Genomic DNA, 20,555 nt, shown 5'->3' on the forward strand with positions numbered 1-20,555 from the left:
ATTAAGAAAAAAGCGTTTCTAAAAAGGTACTCAAAACAAGCAGAGGCGGACTTGGGGGTCTCTCAGCAAAAAAAATATATTTTTCGTTAAAAAAATGGCAACACTTCAAGTCTTCAAGCGTCCTATGCGTCTAATGCTAGAACATCGAAAAGAAGTGTTTCCAAATTTTGTTATTTTTTTCTTAGTGTTGCTCTTGTTGGTTGTGAGTGGTTGGTGAGTCCGACACTGCATTTCTGGATCGAATTAATTGTTTAGTGTTGCAAAGAATTTTTTATTAAATTGATTGTATTTCCCCGTGTTTATAGTAAAATATTCAAGTATCTATTTATGATGATTTGATTGCAAGTTATTGTTCTGTTTTCTTAGAATAGCTTCAGGGTTTTTTATTCAAGGTTGGTCTATCCACCAATTTATATATCTTATGAATATGTAGTCTTCATACCAATTAAATAATCAAAACAAGATTTAAGTTATGTTTTATGGCTTTAATTTTAATTAAAAGAATTGGATAACTACGCCGAAAATAGAGTTTGTTACCCGAGGATACTTTAGGTAAGGTATATGTCATGTGTCTTACGATCTTTTTCAAAATGTACTAAGTAATAATATAATTAATAATATTCATGGTTTATTTCTGATTATCTACTCTTACAAACAAATATTTGTTTACAAATTGTCACACCATTAAATCTTAATTTTCTGCCATGTAACTTGTTTGCTGATTCAGTGATTTGAACAATAAAACGAAGTATTTTGTGTCATTAACACTGGAAGTTCGCATGGGAAAATAAAAAACATTCAAAACAAAACAAACAGAGAGTGCAACGAATTCACCGATAAATGTAATTTACAGTCAAACGGAGATAATTTGTAATGGCCAATACTAATCAAAGACCTTGATGTTTCAGTGTATATGTTACGTCACTGAATGCACTTGTCTGATTCTATTAAAAGAAGTAAAGAAAAAGTCAATATGTATTGGCGTATTGGTGATAATCTTTATTTTTAATGTGTAAACATATGTAAATGATTTACAATAAAAAAATATTTAAAAAAACTACAGGATATTCAGAAATATGTATTTGTTTATTAAAATCTCTTACTCACGACTTATAAAGTACCCAAACTGAGAAAATGACACGAAAGGAATCAGTTTAGAACACTCTATATTATAATGCGAGTATGATGATTAAATAAGTACCTACCTATAAATAATAGATTATAATTAATATACAGTTAAATTAGCCACAATTTTTTGACAAGTAGCAATTAGCCAACAATTCCATTTCCTAATTAGTTTGCAAATTTATGCTTACTTATTATAAATATCTGTGTAAATAAGTATTCATTTACGAGAAAATTTTTGTTAAGTGGGTACTAAATTTAAATTTATTTGCAAGTTATAATTAATTTGGTATAAAAACACAATCATATTTTTTATTACGTTTATTTTTTATCTTATATCAGTACAATTTTACAATACAAAAATATGAGTACACAATTGATTGTAGGACTATTTCAATTATTTACCACTGAAACAAAAAAAATAAATAATGAAAACATATATCATAAGAACATACTAGCTGCCGTGTCCTCCTCCAAAACTGGAAGATGTTGCTGACGCCGACGCCGACGCTTGACTTGAGGCAAAGCTACCGCCTTTGCCACCTCCGAATCCTCCCTCGCCTCCTCCAAAGCCCGCTTCTCCTCCATGTCCGCCATAACCTCCCCCAGCGCCTCCTAGACCTCCGCCTCCTCCAATACCGCCGCCAAGTCCTCCACCCCCTCCGATTCCGCCACCGAAACCTCCTCCTTTGCCGCCTCCAAAACCACCTCCTTTGCCGCCCCCAATTCCTCCGCCTAATCCTCCAGAACCTCCATATCCTCCACTTCCGCCAATCCCGCCTGCTCCACCAAATCCTCCGCCTTTGCCGCCTCCAATACCGCCACCCAATCCACCGGATCCTCCATATCCACCTTCTCCACCAAATCCTCCGCCTTTGCCGCCGCCAAAACCGCCTCCTCCACCGCCGCCAAGTCCTGCGCCACCGCCACCAAGACCTGAACCGTCAAAACCGGCGTCTATCCCGCCAATGCCGCCGCCTTTGCCGCCCCCGAAGCTACCACTACTGCTGGTGGCGCTACTAGTAGCACTGCTTCCTGAGTATAAAAAAATTTAAGTAAATAAAAATTTTTTTATGAAAATTTTATTTTTCCACCTCCACCGCCGCCTCCTATTCCTCCTCCTCCGCCTCCAAGTTCTCCTCCTCCAAGGTGTCCACCGCCATAACCACCAGAGCCACCTCCTCCTAGACCTGCTCCATGACCGCCCCCACCTTCTATTCCGCCTCCGTGGCCTCCAGCTCCTCCATATCCTCCACCAAGTCCTCCTGCACCACCGTAGCCGCCTCCGATTCCTCCTGCTCCTCCATAACCGCCACTGTGGCCTCCGCCAATTCCTCCAGCGCCGCTATGGCCGCCACCACCTCCTAAACCGCCGCCTCCACCAAATCCTCCTCCTCCGCCGCCGCCAATGCCACCGCCGCCTCCTAATCCTTTACTCAAAAGTCCAGCTAAAAGTCCACCAGTACCGAGGCCCCCGCCGCCTCCAAAACCTCCTCCTCCGCCTCCGCCTCCACCTCCTCCTCCTCCTCCAAATCCTCCGCCAAATCCGCCGCCGAATCCGGCGCCACCGCCGCCCCCAATACCGCCCCCTTTACCGTAGGAACCTTTCCCATAAGTTGTACGTCTTTGGCGCGAAAGTGTTGTCAGTTTCTGAAGTTACAAATGAATGATTTACAGAAAAAAGTAAGAAAACCTTAAATTACTTCCGGTTTTTCAAGAGGTTTTCCGTCCGCAGGCCGGAAGTAAACCCCATCACTCAAAGCCTCAGTGTCCGGAATGGGTTGTACTAACAAAATTCCGGGCTGGATTTTCCTTTCGGAATTTTCCGGGATTTCATTGCTGATTCCTTCTATTGATTCGGGTTCATCTTTGGGTTCATTAATAAAACTAATAAAGTACACTACACCCACTGGTTTCGGTGATGGTTTCTCTTGGGCACAGGCACCCAACACGAGCACTACCAGTGGTATAGCCCACCGCATGGTTCAATCTGTTACATTCGATAAACACGATCCGTTTTTATATCCAAACGGAATCACGATCCGATTATGCAATCGCGACGAAAAAACCGAGATCCTATTATTCCATCTGCCAGGATAATTACTCATACGTCTCCTCGCGGTAAATAGAAAAAACAGGAATCATTTGCCCACTCGCACGTAGCGTGCTTAGAGACAATTATCGTTCAATTCCTGCAAAAGTCGAGCGGTTTAGAATATAATCCCAATTAAGAAATGTTGACATTTTCGCAATTCGGTGAATGGGGTTTCTTGAAACAATTGCCGGCTTCGATTTAATCCCATTTGCATAATCGATAACAATCATATTGATTAAATGGCATAATAAAAGGTGGCCGGTAATAATAGGTTTATTTTTGTAAATAATACACGACCGCAAAACGATTAAGTTATAACGAACATGATTAACTCTCAAAGAATTATTAGAATTTAGTACAACAGACGGATTTAAGACAATTTTCAACTGTTTTCCATTGTTCCTGTTTGGAATAGTTTTATGGGCATGTTTAAAACATGAATGGAATTTTTTCTTCAATGTAATCTTCTTTGCGATTTGAAATTTGTTTCAAAAACAATATTCCAAACCGGTTTAAGGAATAGTAAAAATTGTGTACATTTATGCTAAATATTTGTTTTAATAATAATAATAATAATAAATACAGAAATGTTCTTTTATGTAGAGTACCCTTAGCAACTACCCTACTTGCATAGGCTTTTGTAAATTCGACATAAGAATTCGTACTTGTCGTTGTTTCTTAAGTAGAACAAAGACATATAGTGTTTAAGTAATCGGCAGATTTGTTTGTTTCTAAAGTGTTAAAAAAACTCTTGCAACGTGTTGTAAGAAAATTGAAAAATTTCGCATTTAACGCCTATTTTACCCTATTTCCGAAAATTATTTGGCAATGAAATGTTGTAAAGCTAAAAAGGAAATTAGTAGAGCTTGTCCATTGACACGATTGTGCCAAGAGTGAGCACAAGTTTGGGCCGTGTCTAATTTTCTTAAATAAATTTTTAAATATGTCTAAAATTAATTTTTTTTTATTTTTTTTGCTTTTTTATTTTTTTAAAATGAGTTTCAAAGCTGTCTCGATGCACTAGACGGGAAATAGTGGTCAAAGTCCCAAATTTGCGATGCAGAGACGGCCCCCCGTATTCAAGGCCGCTTTTTTCTCCAACAATTTATTCACGAATTTGTTGAGCACTTAGGGAATAACCAATTACATCACTGCTTCACCTTGACTTGTCGCATTCATCACGAATCCGTTCATACACCCAACGGTCAGCATTAGGACCTATTTTGTTCACTAATTGTCCATAATAAATTAAATTATCACATCGTTCAAGGCTGATGAAGTATTTTCCTGCGACCTTTAAAATTTTCTCCCTAATCCTGCGAAAATCCTTCTCCGCAATAATTTATTCGATTTGCGTCAACGCGAAAAAACCGAATCGCAAACCGCGATGGTGAGAGCGCTCCAGCGAGGAAATTCGGGGGTCGGAGATGTCCGAAGGCGTCGCTTCTTTTCCTGCCGCGTTATCCTGCTGGAGAGGGCGAGTGGCGCCCCCGTATCCAGGTGGCCAGATCGCGAACTACATCTGGATGGTGCACACACCCGTTTATTGTTATACATTATTAAAAAGTTACGTAACAACCGCTCAATTAACCCGATGTGACTGTTGAAACTAATAAAAATGTGATGATCGAAAGTGTGCTGTGAATTGGTTATTAGGTTTAAGGTATCAAGCGATTATTTTTTTCGCTTAGGTTGCTGCTTGTTTGAGTTGAATGGAATTATTTGGAGCGTTTAGCGCAGTTTGTTTGTACTTTTTGTAATTTGTTTGTTTGATTTGTTCGAAATAAAGTTTTCGAAGTATTTGGGAGTTTGGGTTTGAATTTTATTTTCCATTATTTGTCTCCAGGTGCATAAAACCCGAATCAAAACTAAAACGGCTTTAAAACATAGTTGACTCGTCGTTGAGAAAGTCTATTTTGTTAGTGTTTTCCCGACTTTTATACGAAACAATCAAAGTGCGAAAAGACTTGGAACTAGGCCTAATTAGCATTAGTTGGTAAGTTCGTAGCGCTGTATTGCATGCCCGGAGCCGGCCCGGAGCCGTTGAGGTTATATCGATTGGGTCGGGTCACACCTTAGGAATTACTTAGATGTTTATGTAGTGGTACACGCCCATATTTTCAAAAATGAACCAAAACAAACGTCGATCGCGCGACGGAGACGCCCTCCGACGGCGCCACACCCGAATCGAACGTCGGATCGCAGATGACGACGCTTAAACATTTAGGTTTATTGCAAAGGCGGGAACCTGATATTGGATGCTTGCGAGGTGTTTTACGGGAAAGGGGACACGTCCCGAGGGATGCGACGGGATGACGGCTTTAATTTGCGTCCGGGCGGGACTGGACGACAGGAAATGATAGCGAGATGACGGGAAAAGGCCAAACGACAACACATTCTTCTCTTCAACGTGTTTCAAACATTTTTTCTATTCACGCATCAATTTTTGAGTTTTTGGCCCAAAACCATATTAACCGCTCGAAAAACTCACTAATTCGGTGATTTTTTGGGTCACTTTTGACGAAATTTTGCTGAATATATTTTTTATCTAAAAATTCAAAAGTAGCTTCATTTTTTAACTTTCGGTTATAATTTTTGGGGAATTTTACCAAACATCTACGTTTCTAACTGAAAATGTGTTGAAACACATAAAATATAATATTGTAATAATAAAAAAAAATTAAAACGAGGTAAAATGCCCGAAAAAAGCAAAACTAAATATCATTTAAACTCTCTGGTTAAACAACGTATTAAAACGGTCGAAAAAGGAAAATACATTGCCAACTTGGACTTAGTTTAATGACTTTTTTGTTTACCGTTTTACCAAATATTATTTAAGTGCTTCAAATGTTAAGAAACAAGTATTTTCTACATAATTCGTCGATTTTTAGGTGTTTTTTTTTTCATTTTGCTCATTTTTGGCTAAACAATGTTTTAAACCAGTATTTAGATTTGTCGTTAAATTGTCTAGTAATATTAATATATTATTAATTATTATGTAATGTTACGGTAACCAAAGTTCAAAATAAAAAAATGTTTTTTATTAGCTGCCGAAATTATGGCCAAGTCCGAATACGACTGTACTAAGTTTGAAGATTAATTGCGAGCCGAAATCATTAGCGTTGTGTAAGCAAACCCAATCCTAATGTTGAATAAAAAGCCTCTATGGACTTTAGTTTGCAATAGAAAACTTTTGGTTTTGAATTAACAGCCGACAACAAAATTAGAAACCCAATTTTTCAATCGCCATGTGATTGGGCTGTTTTATAGTTGGGAGTGCCTTAGCCGATCGACATCCAATGATAAACACCTTGCAATTTTTTGTGCAGTAGATAAACAAGTCGGAGCTGATTTTTATTGGGCAAATTATTCGAGAAACAAAATGAGGGGCTAAACCTGATTTAGGAAGGAATATCGAAATGTTTGACTTTGCTTAGTGACTTTTTGTCCCATATCAACCCAGAAATGTAAAAATAAGACAAGTTTCGACGTTACTTTAGGCGCAAAAGAAAATAATTTTGATGATTTCACGTTCACACCATTTTCGGCCTAATTCGAGGAATTTTTCAGCAATTTTCTATTTATTCGAGGAATACGTTTTAATTCTGCGAGAATTTTTGGAAATGCAACCAAAAATAAAAATTACCTCGTCGAATTTAATAATCCACTTTATTTATTACAACAAAAACAAAAAGAAAATTCAAAACATTTGACAACTACTTGCTTCAATTGTCTCTTTGGATTTTTAAATAAACGATCGGTCTCCAGATGTGTACATTTTTTGGATCGAATTTTTTCACAATGTTTTTTATTTTTATTTTTTTTTACTTCAGAAACATTTTTTTGTTTTGAATACCAAATGAAACATAAATTATTTTAGTTCCGTTATACATTTTATTCAAGTTTTAAGTATAATTTAAGAATATTAAATTTGAAGTAATAAGTTTTAAAAATGAGAATTTTTTCTTTTAAATAACAGAAAATTTATGGTTTTAAATTTGTACCATCTTTGTGTCAGTGCCAAAAAAATATTTTTTTTTATTTTCAACTTTAGGTTTTAAGATTTTAGGATAAAATATTGGGAATACCGAAATACATATAAAAATTGAGAATTGTAATAATTAATTCTTGTTATTTGAAATGATAATTGGTCTTCCAAGACATGTGCTCGCATTTTAATTTTACAGAAATTTCATTCCGTGACTAATTACCCCCAAAGCTATAATTTAAAACCAACATTTACTTCGACATAAATCGCAATTAACAGGATTTTTACTGTTCTTAGAATCATTATTACTTTATAGTCATGCCTTCAATTTATTTTAAGCACGACAAGGTGTTAAATTAAGTATAAAACGTGGCAATAATTAAGAGAGTAAATAGATCTTGTTTGGCTAAGCAGTCATTTTTTGCGAAGGTGTCGGCAATGCCGTCATAACCCATGAATCGATAGCCCGTGAACATCAATTGGTCTAATTAGCTCTCTGTGTTTCCCCGACTGCTCCTTGGGCCGTTCCAGCTCAGAATTCCCGAAGAGTCATTAATTAAAAATCGTTCGTCTCCTCTCGCAATCGAAAATTCCCCCCAAACTCAATTACTCGCCTCTTTATTTACTCGCCTCAAAGTGGGCGAACTCCTGCAACGCTTGCGTGGACGAAAGCGCCTCTTTCGGCGAGCTTTCGAACAGCAGTCTGACCTGAAGTGTTGCGCTTTGAGTCGTGCTTCTCTCGCACTATTCCGGAGCTTTTTCCGGGGGGCCACCGGACCATATCGCAGTGCCAAAGGGTGCGGAGCACGTGACGCCCGCCCCACATGTATCAACCCTTGTGCCACACCATTTAGTGTCAAATTTTTATACCGGACTTTCAAGATGGGAGCAAAAGGGAGCGTCGAAGCCGCCAAGATCAATGCACAAAACTGGAATAACCTGGAGGTAAATGGGGCGCGATGGGTGCACGTGGCCCACCATGGGCTTCCGTGGGTGAATAGTGGCCGGTGTGTAGTGTTTGGACCCGCGAGGTGACGTCATCCGCCGGGATACTCCCGATCGATGCGTCCTGCCCCTCCCTTTGCATCCAGACGGCCATGCTGATGGGCCTGAGACGCCTCCACTCGCTGCGCCACAGACCTACAAAGGGTCACTGAGAGTTCGCCGGGGGTAAACGAACCCCGAATTGGGTCTTTTGCCCAATTGTTATGCAACTTGCTGCACGTTGCAGGAGGTGCTCCTGCTGAGAGGCGAGGCGATTGCCCGGAATTCGAACGTTTCTCTTTAGAATTGCTTAATTGGATCGCGGGTTCTTTTCCTAGTTATGCGAGAAAGTGATTTATTACAGACGCAAAGATTTGGATTAAGGATTTGTTTGGGTTTTGGGTTGTTGACATGCCCGGCTCTATCACGGTATTTTTGTTTTCACAGAAATGATCAGTTGTTTGATAAAGCGCGGAAATATAACATCTGGAATGTAAACATTATTGAAATATAAATCAGCTAATTTTAAACTGAGTGTTTCAAGAGGCGCATTATTTTGAAAGTCCTACGCACATGTGTAATATTACGTGTCCCAGTTTTTTATAATCCTGTCTGACACTCTTATTAACATTTATAATTTGACTATACGTTGTTATTGTTATTGTTTTATATTTTTTTCTTAAAAATCCTATTTTTTGTATTTATTATTTCATTTATTTTTAGTGTTATGTTTTGTTGTTTGATTTTCGAGACTATAATAAATGTTTTTTTTAATTTTGTTTATTTCTTATGATACCCTACATTACCTAAAGCGAGCCAAACACACAGACAGCTTGGTGATCTGGACCATATAATGATTAAAATACTCGTATTGTTGATAAATTTTCTTTTACAACGAATTTTGATGAAACTAGTAATATCTAAAATCGTTGCAATACAGTGTGAAGTTAAAGAAACGCAGAAAATTCATATTTTTATTGTTACGATTTTTCAAAAAAACAATCGCCTTTTAAAAAATAAAACCAAAATAAAAATCATGCTTTTTATGTGCTATTATTAATAAGTTTTTTAACCTTTTTACTATTTTGTCATCTTTTTTTAAATACTTTTTTAATAATCAAAAAGACGCATACTATGAAAAACAGTAAACAAAAATGTCGATTGCCAATAATAAAAACTAAATATGACGTCATTACTCAAAAACCAATGACGTCAGGAATGTTACAGTGAAGTAAAATAGAAGATTTTTTTGAAAAAAAACTGACAACAAAAATATGACGCGACTTATGTCCTGTTGAAATTAAAATTAAAGATCTACATTTACACTATACAAAGTACGGAATTTGTAATAGAATTGCATGTACTTGTAAAATATGCACCATAATTTATTGAAGCAGACTTTGTTAAATAGAATTCCAGAATTTTTTATCAGCGCTAACAACTTAACATGAGAGGAGCGTTTATTTTCTACACTTTTTAGACTGTAAACATATTATTTTTTATTAGTTATTAAATAAAAAAGTCGGAGATTCCAAAAATTAACTTGAAAAAAACTGTATACCTGGATTTCTAAAACCTTTTGTTTGTCCATTCTTTTTAAATTTTAGGATTTTGTTCTATTATTATTCATATAATTTTTTTATATATTTTTTAATATCTTCTAAACATTATAAAACATTACATATAGTTTTTATCAAAATTTTTAAAAATACCGAATTGTGTCCATATATTTTTTGAAAATGTCATGGCCAACTATGACTTCTATTTCGATTTCGAGCTAAAAAAATAGTTGAAGGAAATGAATGACCACATTATCAAATTCTTCGTACAAAAGTCTTTGTTTCAAATGTGTATTTTTACAATAAAGAAGCTATGATTTTTAAGGTTTCGTTAAAATATTAACTTTTGTTTAAAAGTCGAAAACGAAAGACGTACATTGGTAAAGTACATCTTGTGATTTTTGATGAAACTGAGAAATTCAGATTTACCTTACAGGTAAATTAACGTTAAATTTAATGCCAGAAAACTCACAAAATTGCTGCGACTTTATTTGTTAACAAAAAAATAAGAAAAATTGTGAACAATACTATGTAAAATTTTAATAAGAATTTTATTTACTTAAAACCACGAATTACAGGATGTGGGATAGCAGCGATGTTTCTTTTAATTTTAGAATAATTTTTGTAAAAAATGTCGTCAGTTAAACAATCTTCATATGTAAAGTTGACAATTTTGAAAAGTAGTAATGTTCAATTTTGCCATTAATTCATTTCTTTATACGGAAAGTTTTTTTTGTTTTGTTTAGCCATACATTTATTTGTAGCTATTTGTAATTTTAACTATCGACAGTCGTCACTATTCTTGGATTTAACTCTTCTTGATGTTATTTGTTTACATTACTTTCTACAATTTCACGATTTTCTTGCATCAGTTACTTCGGCAGTGTTTAAAATGGTTTTATTACAGTTGTGCTTCAGTTATAACAAACATAATTTTATTTTTACATTCTGTATATTTACGCAAGTAGTCATTTCATCAATATTTATATACTTATTGCCGCAGAAATGTATTAAGCCTGTAGCAGGACTAGCAGGTGAACAGCAAATTTTTTGATCAGATTGTGTTGAATGAGTATTTCAATTTGTAGCTATCAAACAAAATTCGTTTAAGACGTAAAATTAGAAACGAAAATCCATCACCGGCCACCGAGCGTTCCTCCTTCGCCCACCTTTCCCGTATTATTTCGCGCTTCCAGCGTTCTAAATTTAATCCACACTAAATATACGCCTCTTGTGCAATTACAACTACACTTTCAGCGACGTAAACTCATTCCTCATCCCCTCAAAAGCCGATAGACTTCACTTTCCAAACAAAATCGCTGAACGATGTTGTGTGGGCGATCATATCGGTCTTTATATTTAGTAGATCTCAACGTGGGCCGGCTCTAAATGTCAACCGACGTCTAGCTCTCATTTAATAAAACGAATTTCTCCGTTTCCAGCATAAACACAAACCCGCACACCAGCGGTCTCAGTCTCTGAACCGTGGCGTTCGTGGTCAGTGGGGCTCCCGAGGGCCCGAGTTCGCTCCCGACATGTGGTGACAGCGGGGCCAGTGCCAGTGCCCAGCGGCGGCGATGGGCAACAAACTCAGCTGCTCGTGCGCCCCTCTCATCAGGAAGGCGTACCGATACGAGGACTCGCCGTGGCAGACGTCCAGGCGTCGCGACGGACACCTCCTCAGGTAGCCACCCTAACAAATTTTTCTTTGACTCCACTCTTTGTCCATTGAGGTACAATTGTCATGGCTCCTGGCGACCCGTTCATAAAAAATGCAAAAATTACGCCTCACACACTACCCTTAATCACTTTGGAATCACACACAACTGAATTCCCACTGTTCTTTTTGCATTTAATTGATAAAACATTGTAATCAATTCGTTTGTTAATGGACGCTTAATATCTCAACTATTGAAGGCACTCGCTTGCTACCGCTTGCGCGTGCTTTAAACATTATAATTAAAATTATGAAAACTGCAGATTATGGGCGGAGGTGTTCCACGTGTCTGCGAGTGGCGCTGGTACCGTCAAGTGGCAGCAAGTTAGTGAGGATCTCGTGCCTGTTAACATCACCTGCATTCAGGACTCGCCGGAATGCGTATTTCACATCACGGCCTACAACTCGCAGGTCGACAAGATTCTGGATGTGCGGCTGGTCCAGCCTGGTAAAGCGCTCCTTTGGTTTAGTCTTCCCAAACTTATTTTGGTGTCTTTTAGGGACGAGGATAGGGCAAGCGTCGGAGTGCTTCGTGTACTGGAAAGATCCCATGACCAACGACACGTGGGGATTGAATTTTACCTCGCCCATCGATGCAAAACAGTTCAGAGAATGTTGTGTAAGTATCAAATCTGATACGAAGGTTGAAATGAACGCCTGTTGCATTGGCGTGTTGTTCATTCATGAGGACAAAAGACGCCCACTGTGTATGTACTACACTCCTACCGGGAGTGAATGGAATTTATTGCGATTTTTCGATAAAAGAGTAATTGAAAGTCGGGGGAATAACACGCAATGCACATGGGGTAATGTGACAGGGTTTAAACAGAAGTTACAACTTATTCATGACGGTTTTTTTGTGTTTAGTTTGAAGCAAACCTAAAGTTTCGTTATTATTGCCATACCTGTCTGTAGAAGAACGACCAAAATATTCAATTTAGATTTTTGGTAGTAACCTAATTTTAGTTCTTTTAGTTCCCATCTTGTGTTAAGTTTTTTATTTCTTGTTTCAAACATGTGTAATTTCTTTATAACAGGTCACAAATAAAAGAAATTTTATGTTTATTATTTTTTATTTTTTTTACCCATCCTCATTTTGAATCAATTTTACTTTTCCGTTTCGTTTCCCCGTATTGTAATATGAATAGCTGAATAAAATTATAAACAGGAACACATTTACTTCAATACTAATGATTCTTCTACTTGTTTTTTTTTTGGATTTTTAAATTTTAAAGGAGTTTATCGTTTTTTCAATATTCTCAATATTTTTCTTTGTTCTTTAATAATAATAAGTTTTCTCTATTAACTAATATGGCATATGTACTATTTCATCATTGACGGAACGAAGCTATAACATTTTTTTTTGTTTAAAATATCTCAGTATTACTAGAAAAAGCAGGAAATTATTTTTATTATTTTTTTTGTCCTTTAAAATTACTGTCTATGAAATGCCGTTCTTCTTAATATAAATAAATAAATAAATAAAACTTTTTTTCAAGAATCGAATGAAAAATGTATAGCTTTTGTGTTTTGAGTATCTCTTGTCCTCAACACTTTTTAAATAGAATTCTTTAATTTTTTCTTGTTTGATAAAATTTTTATAAGTTCTATAACAAAATTTTCGAATGAAATTAATTCATTCGAAAAGTAAAAAACGTTAACTAACAAAAAGTAAACTCAAAATTCCATTATTTAACCAAAAATAGGAGTCAATTCTTTCATACTTAAAATATTTAGTAAGAATGTTTAAATTAGAGTGGAACATAGAACGTTGTATGTACATACCATAACAAAATTTTATGTCCATGACCATATACCAGAATCAGTGGACGGAAGGATTACATTTCTGAAACATCCTGTAGCTTATTTATGGATGGTAAAAGTAAAACTATTTTTTAAAATATTACTTTTAAACCAACATTAATATATCCATATGTGCTTACGTCCAACAGTTCCGGATGAATGTCGAAAACATGTTGAAATATTCACACATTCACTATTCAAACATCGATTACGACAAAACTATTCGAAAAAGTAAAACTATTTTGATGCAAACCTATGTAAAATGATTCGGAAAATCGACTGGCGTCGAGAAAATGGCCAAATTCATGATAGTTTTCATGTTACAATTTTTTATTTGTTGTACCTACAAGTTGTTTTAATTCTATGAACTGTGAATTCGGTTGTTAAAAATATGGTACTGCCTAATACTAGATAATACAGAGGGAAAGAAGAGAAAAAATTTTTGAGTATTATCTATTGTGGTGTTCCGTTTCATTTATTTTATTGGCCAATGTTTATATAGAAAGTAATCATGTTTTTCTTTTTGGATCAATTAACAATTAATCAAAAACACGAAAATTCTAGCGCTTTAAATCCATTTCCCCCAAATTACTTGACGATTTGGTAAGTGCTGCCCCAAAACTAAACCCGATTTTTGCCACTTTTACCCCCAAATACGAGCGCACACCACCCCCAAAACCGTTGTTCGACTTCAGATCGCACACCCTGCAAGACCTCTAAACACATGCAATCGCCTCCACCACCCCCAATCGCATGTTTCTCATTGAGACTTTTTCACCCCCATCTTATCACCCCGAGTAGTATGTTTTATAATGCTTATTGAACGCAGTGTGATTTGTTACAGTCGCCGTCGTTCAAATTCTCCCGGAAGGCGTCGTCTTCCTACTCGCTGAAGCTGGAGCCGCCGAACAAACAAAAATTCAAAACGAAACGAAAGCCTTTGAGCACTCCGGCGTCGCCGAGTCGCACTCGCGAGCCGCAATGCACCTGCATGACAGCTGAGCAATACGCAAGACTGAGGGCACAGGACCCACGATTTCGAGGTAAAACTCATTTTAAATATTTTTTCAAAACTTAAAATATTATTGCAGGATCTTCGACTTTGCCGCGGGCGCAGACCCGCGCCACCGACACGGAGGGAAGAGCCGACAAAGTGACCGCCGCCACTTCTTCCACTAGTCTTTACGATAACGTTGGTGCTACACAAACTGGTTCAACACAAGGTGATGTTTGTGATAAAAATATGCTTGCTTTAGGTAAAAATCGGCCGTGCCCGCGCCGCCCTCCGAGCCGCAATCATTTCCCCACTTGCAGGTACTAAAGGGACACAAAGAGAGGGCAGCCAGACCCGGCAAATGCGCGACCGAGGGGTGCAACAGCAGTCGCAGGAGACCAGCACGATGACATCCAACACCGCGACAGGACCAAAAACCGTGACCGCCTCGGTGGGAACGCAAAACAGCTCGCAAATCGTACAAACCGAAACCCAGTCTCAAACCCAGACCGAAGCGACGAAGACTGAGGGGACGCAAGCGGGAGGCACGCTCCAGATGAACACGAAGACCTCCTCCACGTCCACGAGGCCTCCGCTGAGGGACAACGCCCACCACGTGCTCACTAATACCAAGTCGGTGGACTACTCGGAGATCGACATGAGGGAGATGGACCTGCGGGCGGCCCACCACCACAACCTCCTCAACAACAATATCAGCAATAGGAGGAGCAAGTCGAAGAGCACGGAGGATATGAACAGGGAGAACAGCATAAGTTTGGACAGCAACACGTTGAAGAGGATGCTCAAGCCCATGCCCAGTGCCGAAAGCCCCGTCACATCGCCGGAAATGGGCAGACGGAGGTATAACTATTACAATAATCATCACCACAGGCATCCGAACAACAATGGGAGGCATTCGGAACCGGAGTCGGGGCATCCGCATCCCAGGTCCGCCATGGCACAAAATTCAAGGTTCTCGGGCTCTAGGTGGGTAAAACAGCTAGAGCTTTAGCTTTATCTCCTTTTTCAATTTTTCAAAATAAATTGTTTTATCTAGAGTGTAAATAATTGTTGAATTTATTCTACTGGCTGTTTTTTTAAACGAACGAATTTTCATTGTGAATCATGTTTTTTCAGTTATAGATTTTAACAATGCACATTTGTTCAAGGACGCTGTTTAAATTAAAATAATAAAAAAATTCCGTACATTATTTACTGAAAGTGTTGAAACTTTTTTTATTTACGCTGCTGAGCCCAACTTGCGCTTGTGATACTTCTATAAAGAAGTACATAAACCACAAATACGTAATAGAACTACTTGAAGTTCCAAAAATCTGGTTTAGTGCATAAGCGAGATGGTGCAGGATAGTTGATGAAAAATTAGACAAGTTTAGATTTTTCCCTAGGGGATTATTTTATCTGGAATTTTTAAAACACCACCAGAATAATATTAAAGATATCAAATTATAACGAGTATGAATGAGAGAACAACAATACCTAGAGGCAAAACGTAAGGTAAAAGCTTAAAAAAGGCTTTGGTAATTATACATAAACATTCAAATTTGCTTTAATTATGCATTTCATACAACATTAGTATTATTCGTAACAGATAAAAGATACTCAAACGGTGGATTTAAAAAATCACCATGAATTTAAATTACCGATAGCTATAATTTTTTTTAAATATTTTCAAAAACCATTCCCGAAAATTTTTAGCATTTTTGGTATCATCATCAATTTATCCAGTTTTACTCAGTTAATAGGTTTTCTTTCGTTCATTTTTAAATAAAACTATCGATAAAGAGGGTTCTTGGTTTCCTTCTGAAAGCAAAGTTAAACGTATTCGTCTTATGGCGTTTCCAAAGTAAAAGAATTGTGGCTATAATTAAGTCATTTGAAAAGATATCAAGGTCGTTTCAAAATTTGATGTTTCTTAGAAATGATATTTACAAAATGGCCATTAGAAAATTTTTAAAAATCTAGTACTAAAAAAATTTCGCTACTTAAATAAAGACGTCTTCGGACTAAAACACGTATAAAGACACCAAGGCTTCAAAATAAAAAAACTCTCTAGCCAATTGATAGATATTTCTATTTCAAACAGCTTGGTATTTTTAATTTTCTATAAACTCAGTAAATTCAGTAAAAAATTCCTAATTTCAGTGAACACAGATTAAAGGACGGTAAAGAGAAACATTTACAATTTTTAATAATATCAGCTGATACTAGTGTTTGTTATCAATTTTACACTTAACTCAATTTAACTCTGTCGTTCTAGACTTAAAACATTTTAAAATCTTGTATTTTTTAAATAATGCAAGATGAAAATATTACGTATTACATTATTTATTTAAAAAAATTGACAAACTAGGATGTTATGACCTTAGGTAAAGATTGAGATTGAATCTTATCACAAACAAACCGATCTAAATTAAATCATATGTTAAAAATTTGGTAAAAATTTTGATAATGGTACGTTTATATTTTTTAGGGGTGTGTTCGTTCAGCTGATTTGAAATAATTACCTTTCCTAATCCCTATTTTAAATAGAAAATCCCCGCTTTTCGCCACGCTACTAACAATTAATCAGCTTCAATTACAGATCATCGCACGAGATCGGCCGGGGATACCCCGGCCGCGGCCTGTACCTGGAACTTGAGCGCGGAGCTGGCGGTGACTTATCTCCACCTTCCGACAACGTTCTTTTCGACAACCAATGCTACGCCACAACTCCGAGCTCAAGTAACGGAAATTCGGACCCGGAACAAGGCGGGCACCATTATGGCCGCCAGAGGCACATGCACCACCAGGTGAAAAAAAAAAACAATTTTTTAAAAATTCCATCAATCACAATTGTATTTCTGGGCCAGAACGCCAATAACACCCCGACCCCTGGCTCCCCCACAAGCCGCCTTCTGCTGGAATACGAAATGCACCTCCGGAACACTCTAGCCAAAGGCATGGACGCGGAGAGCTACAGTCTGCACACTTTTGAAGCCCTTCTGACCCAGAGTATGGAAAATTTAGGTAATTTAAGTGGTGCGGTTGAATCCTGAGCGAGAAATGGGCTTTGTGTTGCAGAATTCGCCGAAAGCCTTCCCGGATCGACCCAACGCAGCCCTTACCCTTCCCGAAAACGTAACAATTCTCCCGTTTTAACGCAAGGTGTTTTAATTTTTTTGGCAGGACCTTCATCCAGCGCTTCCATCAACAAATCATCAACTTTACCACTGTCCCATCGGCTGGGCGCGGTGGCCCGCGACCGCGAACGCGACGGCTACTACAGCGACCGCAACGAGCTGCTGCGCGAAAGGGAAAAGGAACGAGAACGGGGATATTTGAGCGACCACAACTCCAGGTGGGGCCCTTTTGTCTTTGTGCAACGGCAGCGATTGCGGTTTTAGTTTCAGTTCGAGGTGTGCTTCGTGTATAGGGGAGTCGAGTCGGGCGCAGTGGTTCCGGCATTCTGATGGCTGGAGGTCGGGCAGCTCGAACTTTGGCTCGGGGCAGACGCTGCCGCAAGGGCACAAGAGGTCGCCCTGGGATTCGTTACCTTCGCTGAGGCAGGACAGCAGTTTGAATGATAGCGGATATAAGAGCAATCGGGCCGACAGCTTTGAGCAACGGTGAGTAAATAAGGGTGTGGGGTAATGGATGGATTGGGTGTCAAAGCGGTTTTTTCGCAATTAAATCGATCAGCGCGGCGGAAAATAAAACAGCATATTTTTTGGCGAATTGAATAATATGTCGAATATGAGAAATTTTTATAAAATAAAATTTTCCATGTGACAAAGCCAGCGGAAAATCTTATTCTTTGTAAAAGCGTTGGCAATAAAATACGGGAACATGAAACTAGGATCTAGGGCCTCGAAACCTGAGTTTATCGCAAACACCAAATTGACAAAACTCCCAACATCCATTTAATCCTCTCGCCCCAAAAACTTTACATTTTTATTTCTCCAAAACGTTCCTGTCTTCGCAATTGAGAATTATAAACCTCAGTCTGCCAATAACTCTGGAATTGTTTGCGACCGTCCGAATTTCGTAAACAACCTGATTAGAATTCCTCGAAAACAACGCGAAAACTTGAGTTTTTAAACCTCGCGGTGCGAAATTACGAAACTGTTTCCGGTATAATTTGAGACAGCGGAAGTAAACAAGCGAGGGCGCAATATGGGTAGATTAACTTCCTCGTGCTTTGCTCCGTATTCGTTTAAATAAATTCTCCTTAACGAGACTTTGAGTGACGTTTTTATTCTTAATCCCTGGCCGCGACGGGTTGCGGGATTAATCCCAGTCGGGAATGCGGCCGGAATGTAATAGATCGTCCGCCAAGACCCGCATTGATCCCTGATGGGCAATAATTTTTTTGCGGTGAAGGCGGTATTTGCACAATGTTTAATATTCGTTTCAGGGGGATGTTCGATCGCCAGGACAGTCTTCGCTCGGATTACATGAGTGATAGAGAGTCTTCCAGATATGGAATCGTTCAGCAGGCTTCCATCGAGAGCGCCGACTCGAGGCTGTGCTATCTCACGTCGTCAGAGGTAAGTTTGCGATTTTTTTTCGACCAAAAAATTTCATTGTACGAGCTTCTGAATAAATTATTAACAAAAGAAACGAAGCTGGGCCTTGTGAAAGGGTAATAAGACCGCTAATGAGCCGAAGTCTCTGATTAAAAATACATCAAGACGGGAATTTTAAATTGAGCTGGATTTTACAGAGAATGGGAACAGACGGCTTACGTCATGGCTGTGATTGAGTGAAAACGACATTTTATGTTTACGCAATCATATTTCAGGAAATTCAAATGCATTGAAAAATGAAGTCTTGGAAAGAAATAAAAGGAAAGCGGGTTCTTGTTTTACAAGATCGAGATGTTTTGCGAAACCGTTCGTATTCCTTTTTAGCTGAATTTGAGTTACTGAACCTGATTACTTAATAAATCTAGACAACACTGTACAGTTTTTGAAAAAATTGTATTTAGCTCCGCCTTTCATCATAATTATCCAATAACTTTAATTCTGACTTATTTGTTGATGAAATCAGGTGGAGCCTAAAAAAACTCCTCCCACTATTATTTTAATACCTTCTAATTATTGTGTTAAAACAACAACTAATCAATAATAGAGCTTCTTTATTTGCGTAACGAGTGATTTGTTCCACCCACTCAAAGATTAGAATTTCAGTCTACACAACATAATCCGTTTATCACAACTGTCTCCACCTACATTTTTAATGTGGGTGGAGCGAAATTAAAAACGTTTGCGGAGGAAATAGATTAGGTAATTTGAACGTCATTAGGTTCCACCCACTTTAGCACTTTATCTTCCTGTAAACTACAATTAAAATGTTTTAAATTAATTATTGTTACTTAGTTTCTATTTTTACTACGAATCAATATCTAATTCATAATTTCCTTCTGTGCGTGGGCGGGGCCAATATACTAGTATTAAAATGTGTATTTAATTCCCGCCCACTGTAGTAAACTTTCCTAAATATAAATTAAATATTTCAAGCAAATCAATAAAAATCCTTTATTGTCCTTATGGGCGGAGTTTGACTCATTCATGTAGTACGACCCGCCCTTAATAGTAAATGTGTTGTGTCAGGTCACCAGATCATTGGCGAATAAAAGAGATATGCAAATATTATCGATCTCGAATTTATGACACAAGTCCTGAAATCCGGCACAAGACCACACATTGTCAGAATAATGAACCGCGTTTGGGCCAAATTAGTGCCCTCGTGTCGTAATCAATACATTCGCCTGAAGCCCTAAAAATCCCAAACCATGACCCAGTTTAATAAATTCCAAGGCCGCCCTAGATTCCATTCCCCCTTTGAAAATTCGGAAACCCTGCAAGTGGTGTCCACGCTGTCCTTGACTCACATAAGCCCCAATGCAAACCTAAAATTGATTCTCGTACTCGAAGAAATTGAAGCTTTCTCGCTCCGGCCCGGAGTGTTTCCGGGTAGTCCCGGAGTTTGCGCGTTGTCCGGCTCGCGAATGTCATCTTGCAGTAGACGCTAAGCCGTGCGGAAATATGTGCGAAATATTCACGTGTTTTTGAGGGGCCGACGTCCACTTCCGGGCGATTTAAGGCCCTTTCACGCTATTTAAGACGTGGCGGAATGTGGGGCTGTCGAGCATGGTGCGCAGGCGTATTGATTATGTTATGAAATTGGTATGTATTTAGCTGGGAGTAGTTGGGGCACATGGGAGCAACATGTGGGGGGTGAGGGATTTTGTAACGAGTTTCCTCAAGAGTTTGGTTTTAAATGGGGGT

The 20,555-nt window shown here is 38.1% G+C and overlaps 2 protein-coding genes across 12 annotated transcripts in view; one reads left to right on the forward strand and one right to left on the reverse strand.

Moving 5' to 3' along the window:
• Positions 1-1,431: 1,431 nt before the first annotated feature.
• LOC662904 (uncharacterized) lies at positions 1,432-3,141 on the reverse strand. The gene is made up of 4 exons (XM_001815328.4): positions 2,829-3,141; positions 2,220-2,775; positions 1,581-2,160; positions 1,432-1,532 (listed from the first exon to the last, which is right to left on the reverse strand). The coding sequence occupies exons 1-4, from the start codon at positions 3,105-3,107 to the stop codon at positions 1,523-1,525; spliced, it is 1,425 nt and encodes a 474-aa protein (XP_001815380.2). The 5' UTR covers positions 3,108-3,141; the 3' UTR covers positions 1,432-1,522.
• Positions 3,142-4,645: 1,504 nt separating this feature from the next.
• sif (still life) overlaps positions 4,646-20,555 on the forward strand; it is a 42,408-nt gene continuing 26,498 nt past the window's right edge. For 4 of the 11 annotated variants that reach the window (XM_015980471.2, XM_015980480.2, XM_015980481.2 and 1 more), the window contains exons 1-13: positions 7,889-8,153; positions 11,194-11,435; positions 11,732-11,916; positions 11,969-12,087; positions 14,101-14,314; positions 14,363-14,527; positions 14,586-15,252; positions 16,856-17,075; positions 17,136-17,292; positions 17,347-17,403; positions 17,452-17,623; positions 17,670-17,891; positions 18,680-18,812. In XM_015980471.2, coding sequence (XP_015835957.2) covers positions 11,329-11,435; positions 11,732-11,916; positions 11,969-12,087; positions 14,101-14,314; positions 14,363-14,527; positions 14,586-15,252; positions 16,856-17,075; positions 17,136-17,292; positions 17,347-17,403; positions 17,452-17,623; positions 17,670-17,891; positions 18,680-18,812 — 2,418 coding nt within the window. In that variant the 5' untranslated portion in view covers positions 7,889-8,153; positions 11,194-11,328. Of the gene's footprint in view, positions 4,884-5,066; positions 5,217-7,887; positions 8,154-11,193; positions 11,436-11,731; positions 11,917-11,968; positions 12,088-14,100; positions 14,315-14,362; positions 14,528-14,585; positions 15,253-16,855; positions 17,076-17,135; positions 17,293-17,346; positions 17,404-17,451; positions 17,624-17,669; positions 17,892-18,679; positions 18,813-20,555 lie in introns of those variants that run through there. The other 7 variants (XM_015980472.2, XM_015980476.2, XM_015980474.2 and 4 more) reach the window with 7 other exon arrangements.

Source organism: Tribolium castaneum, chromosome 5, assembly GCF_031307605.1.
Source record: "Tribolium castaneum strain GA2 chromosome 5, icTriCast1.1, whole genome shotgun sequence".
Classification (NCBI taxonomy): Eukaryota; Metazoa; Arthropoda; class Insecta; order Coleoptera; family Tenebrionidae; genus Tribolium; species Tribolium castaneum.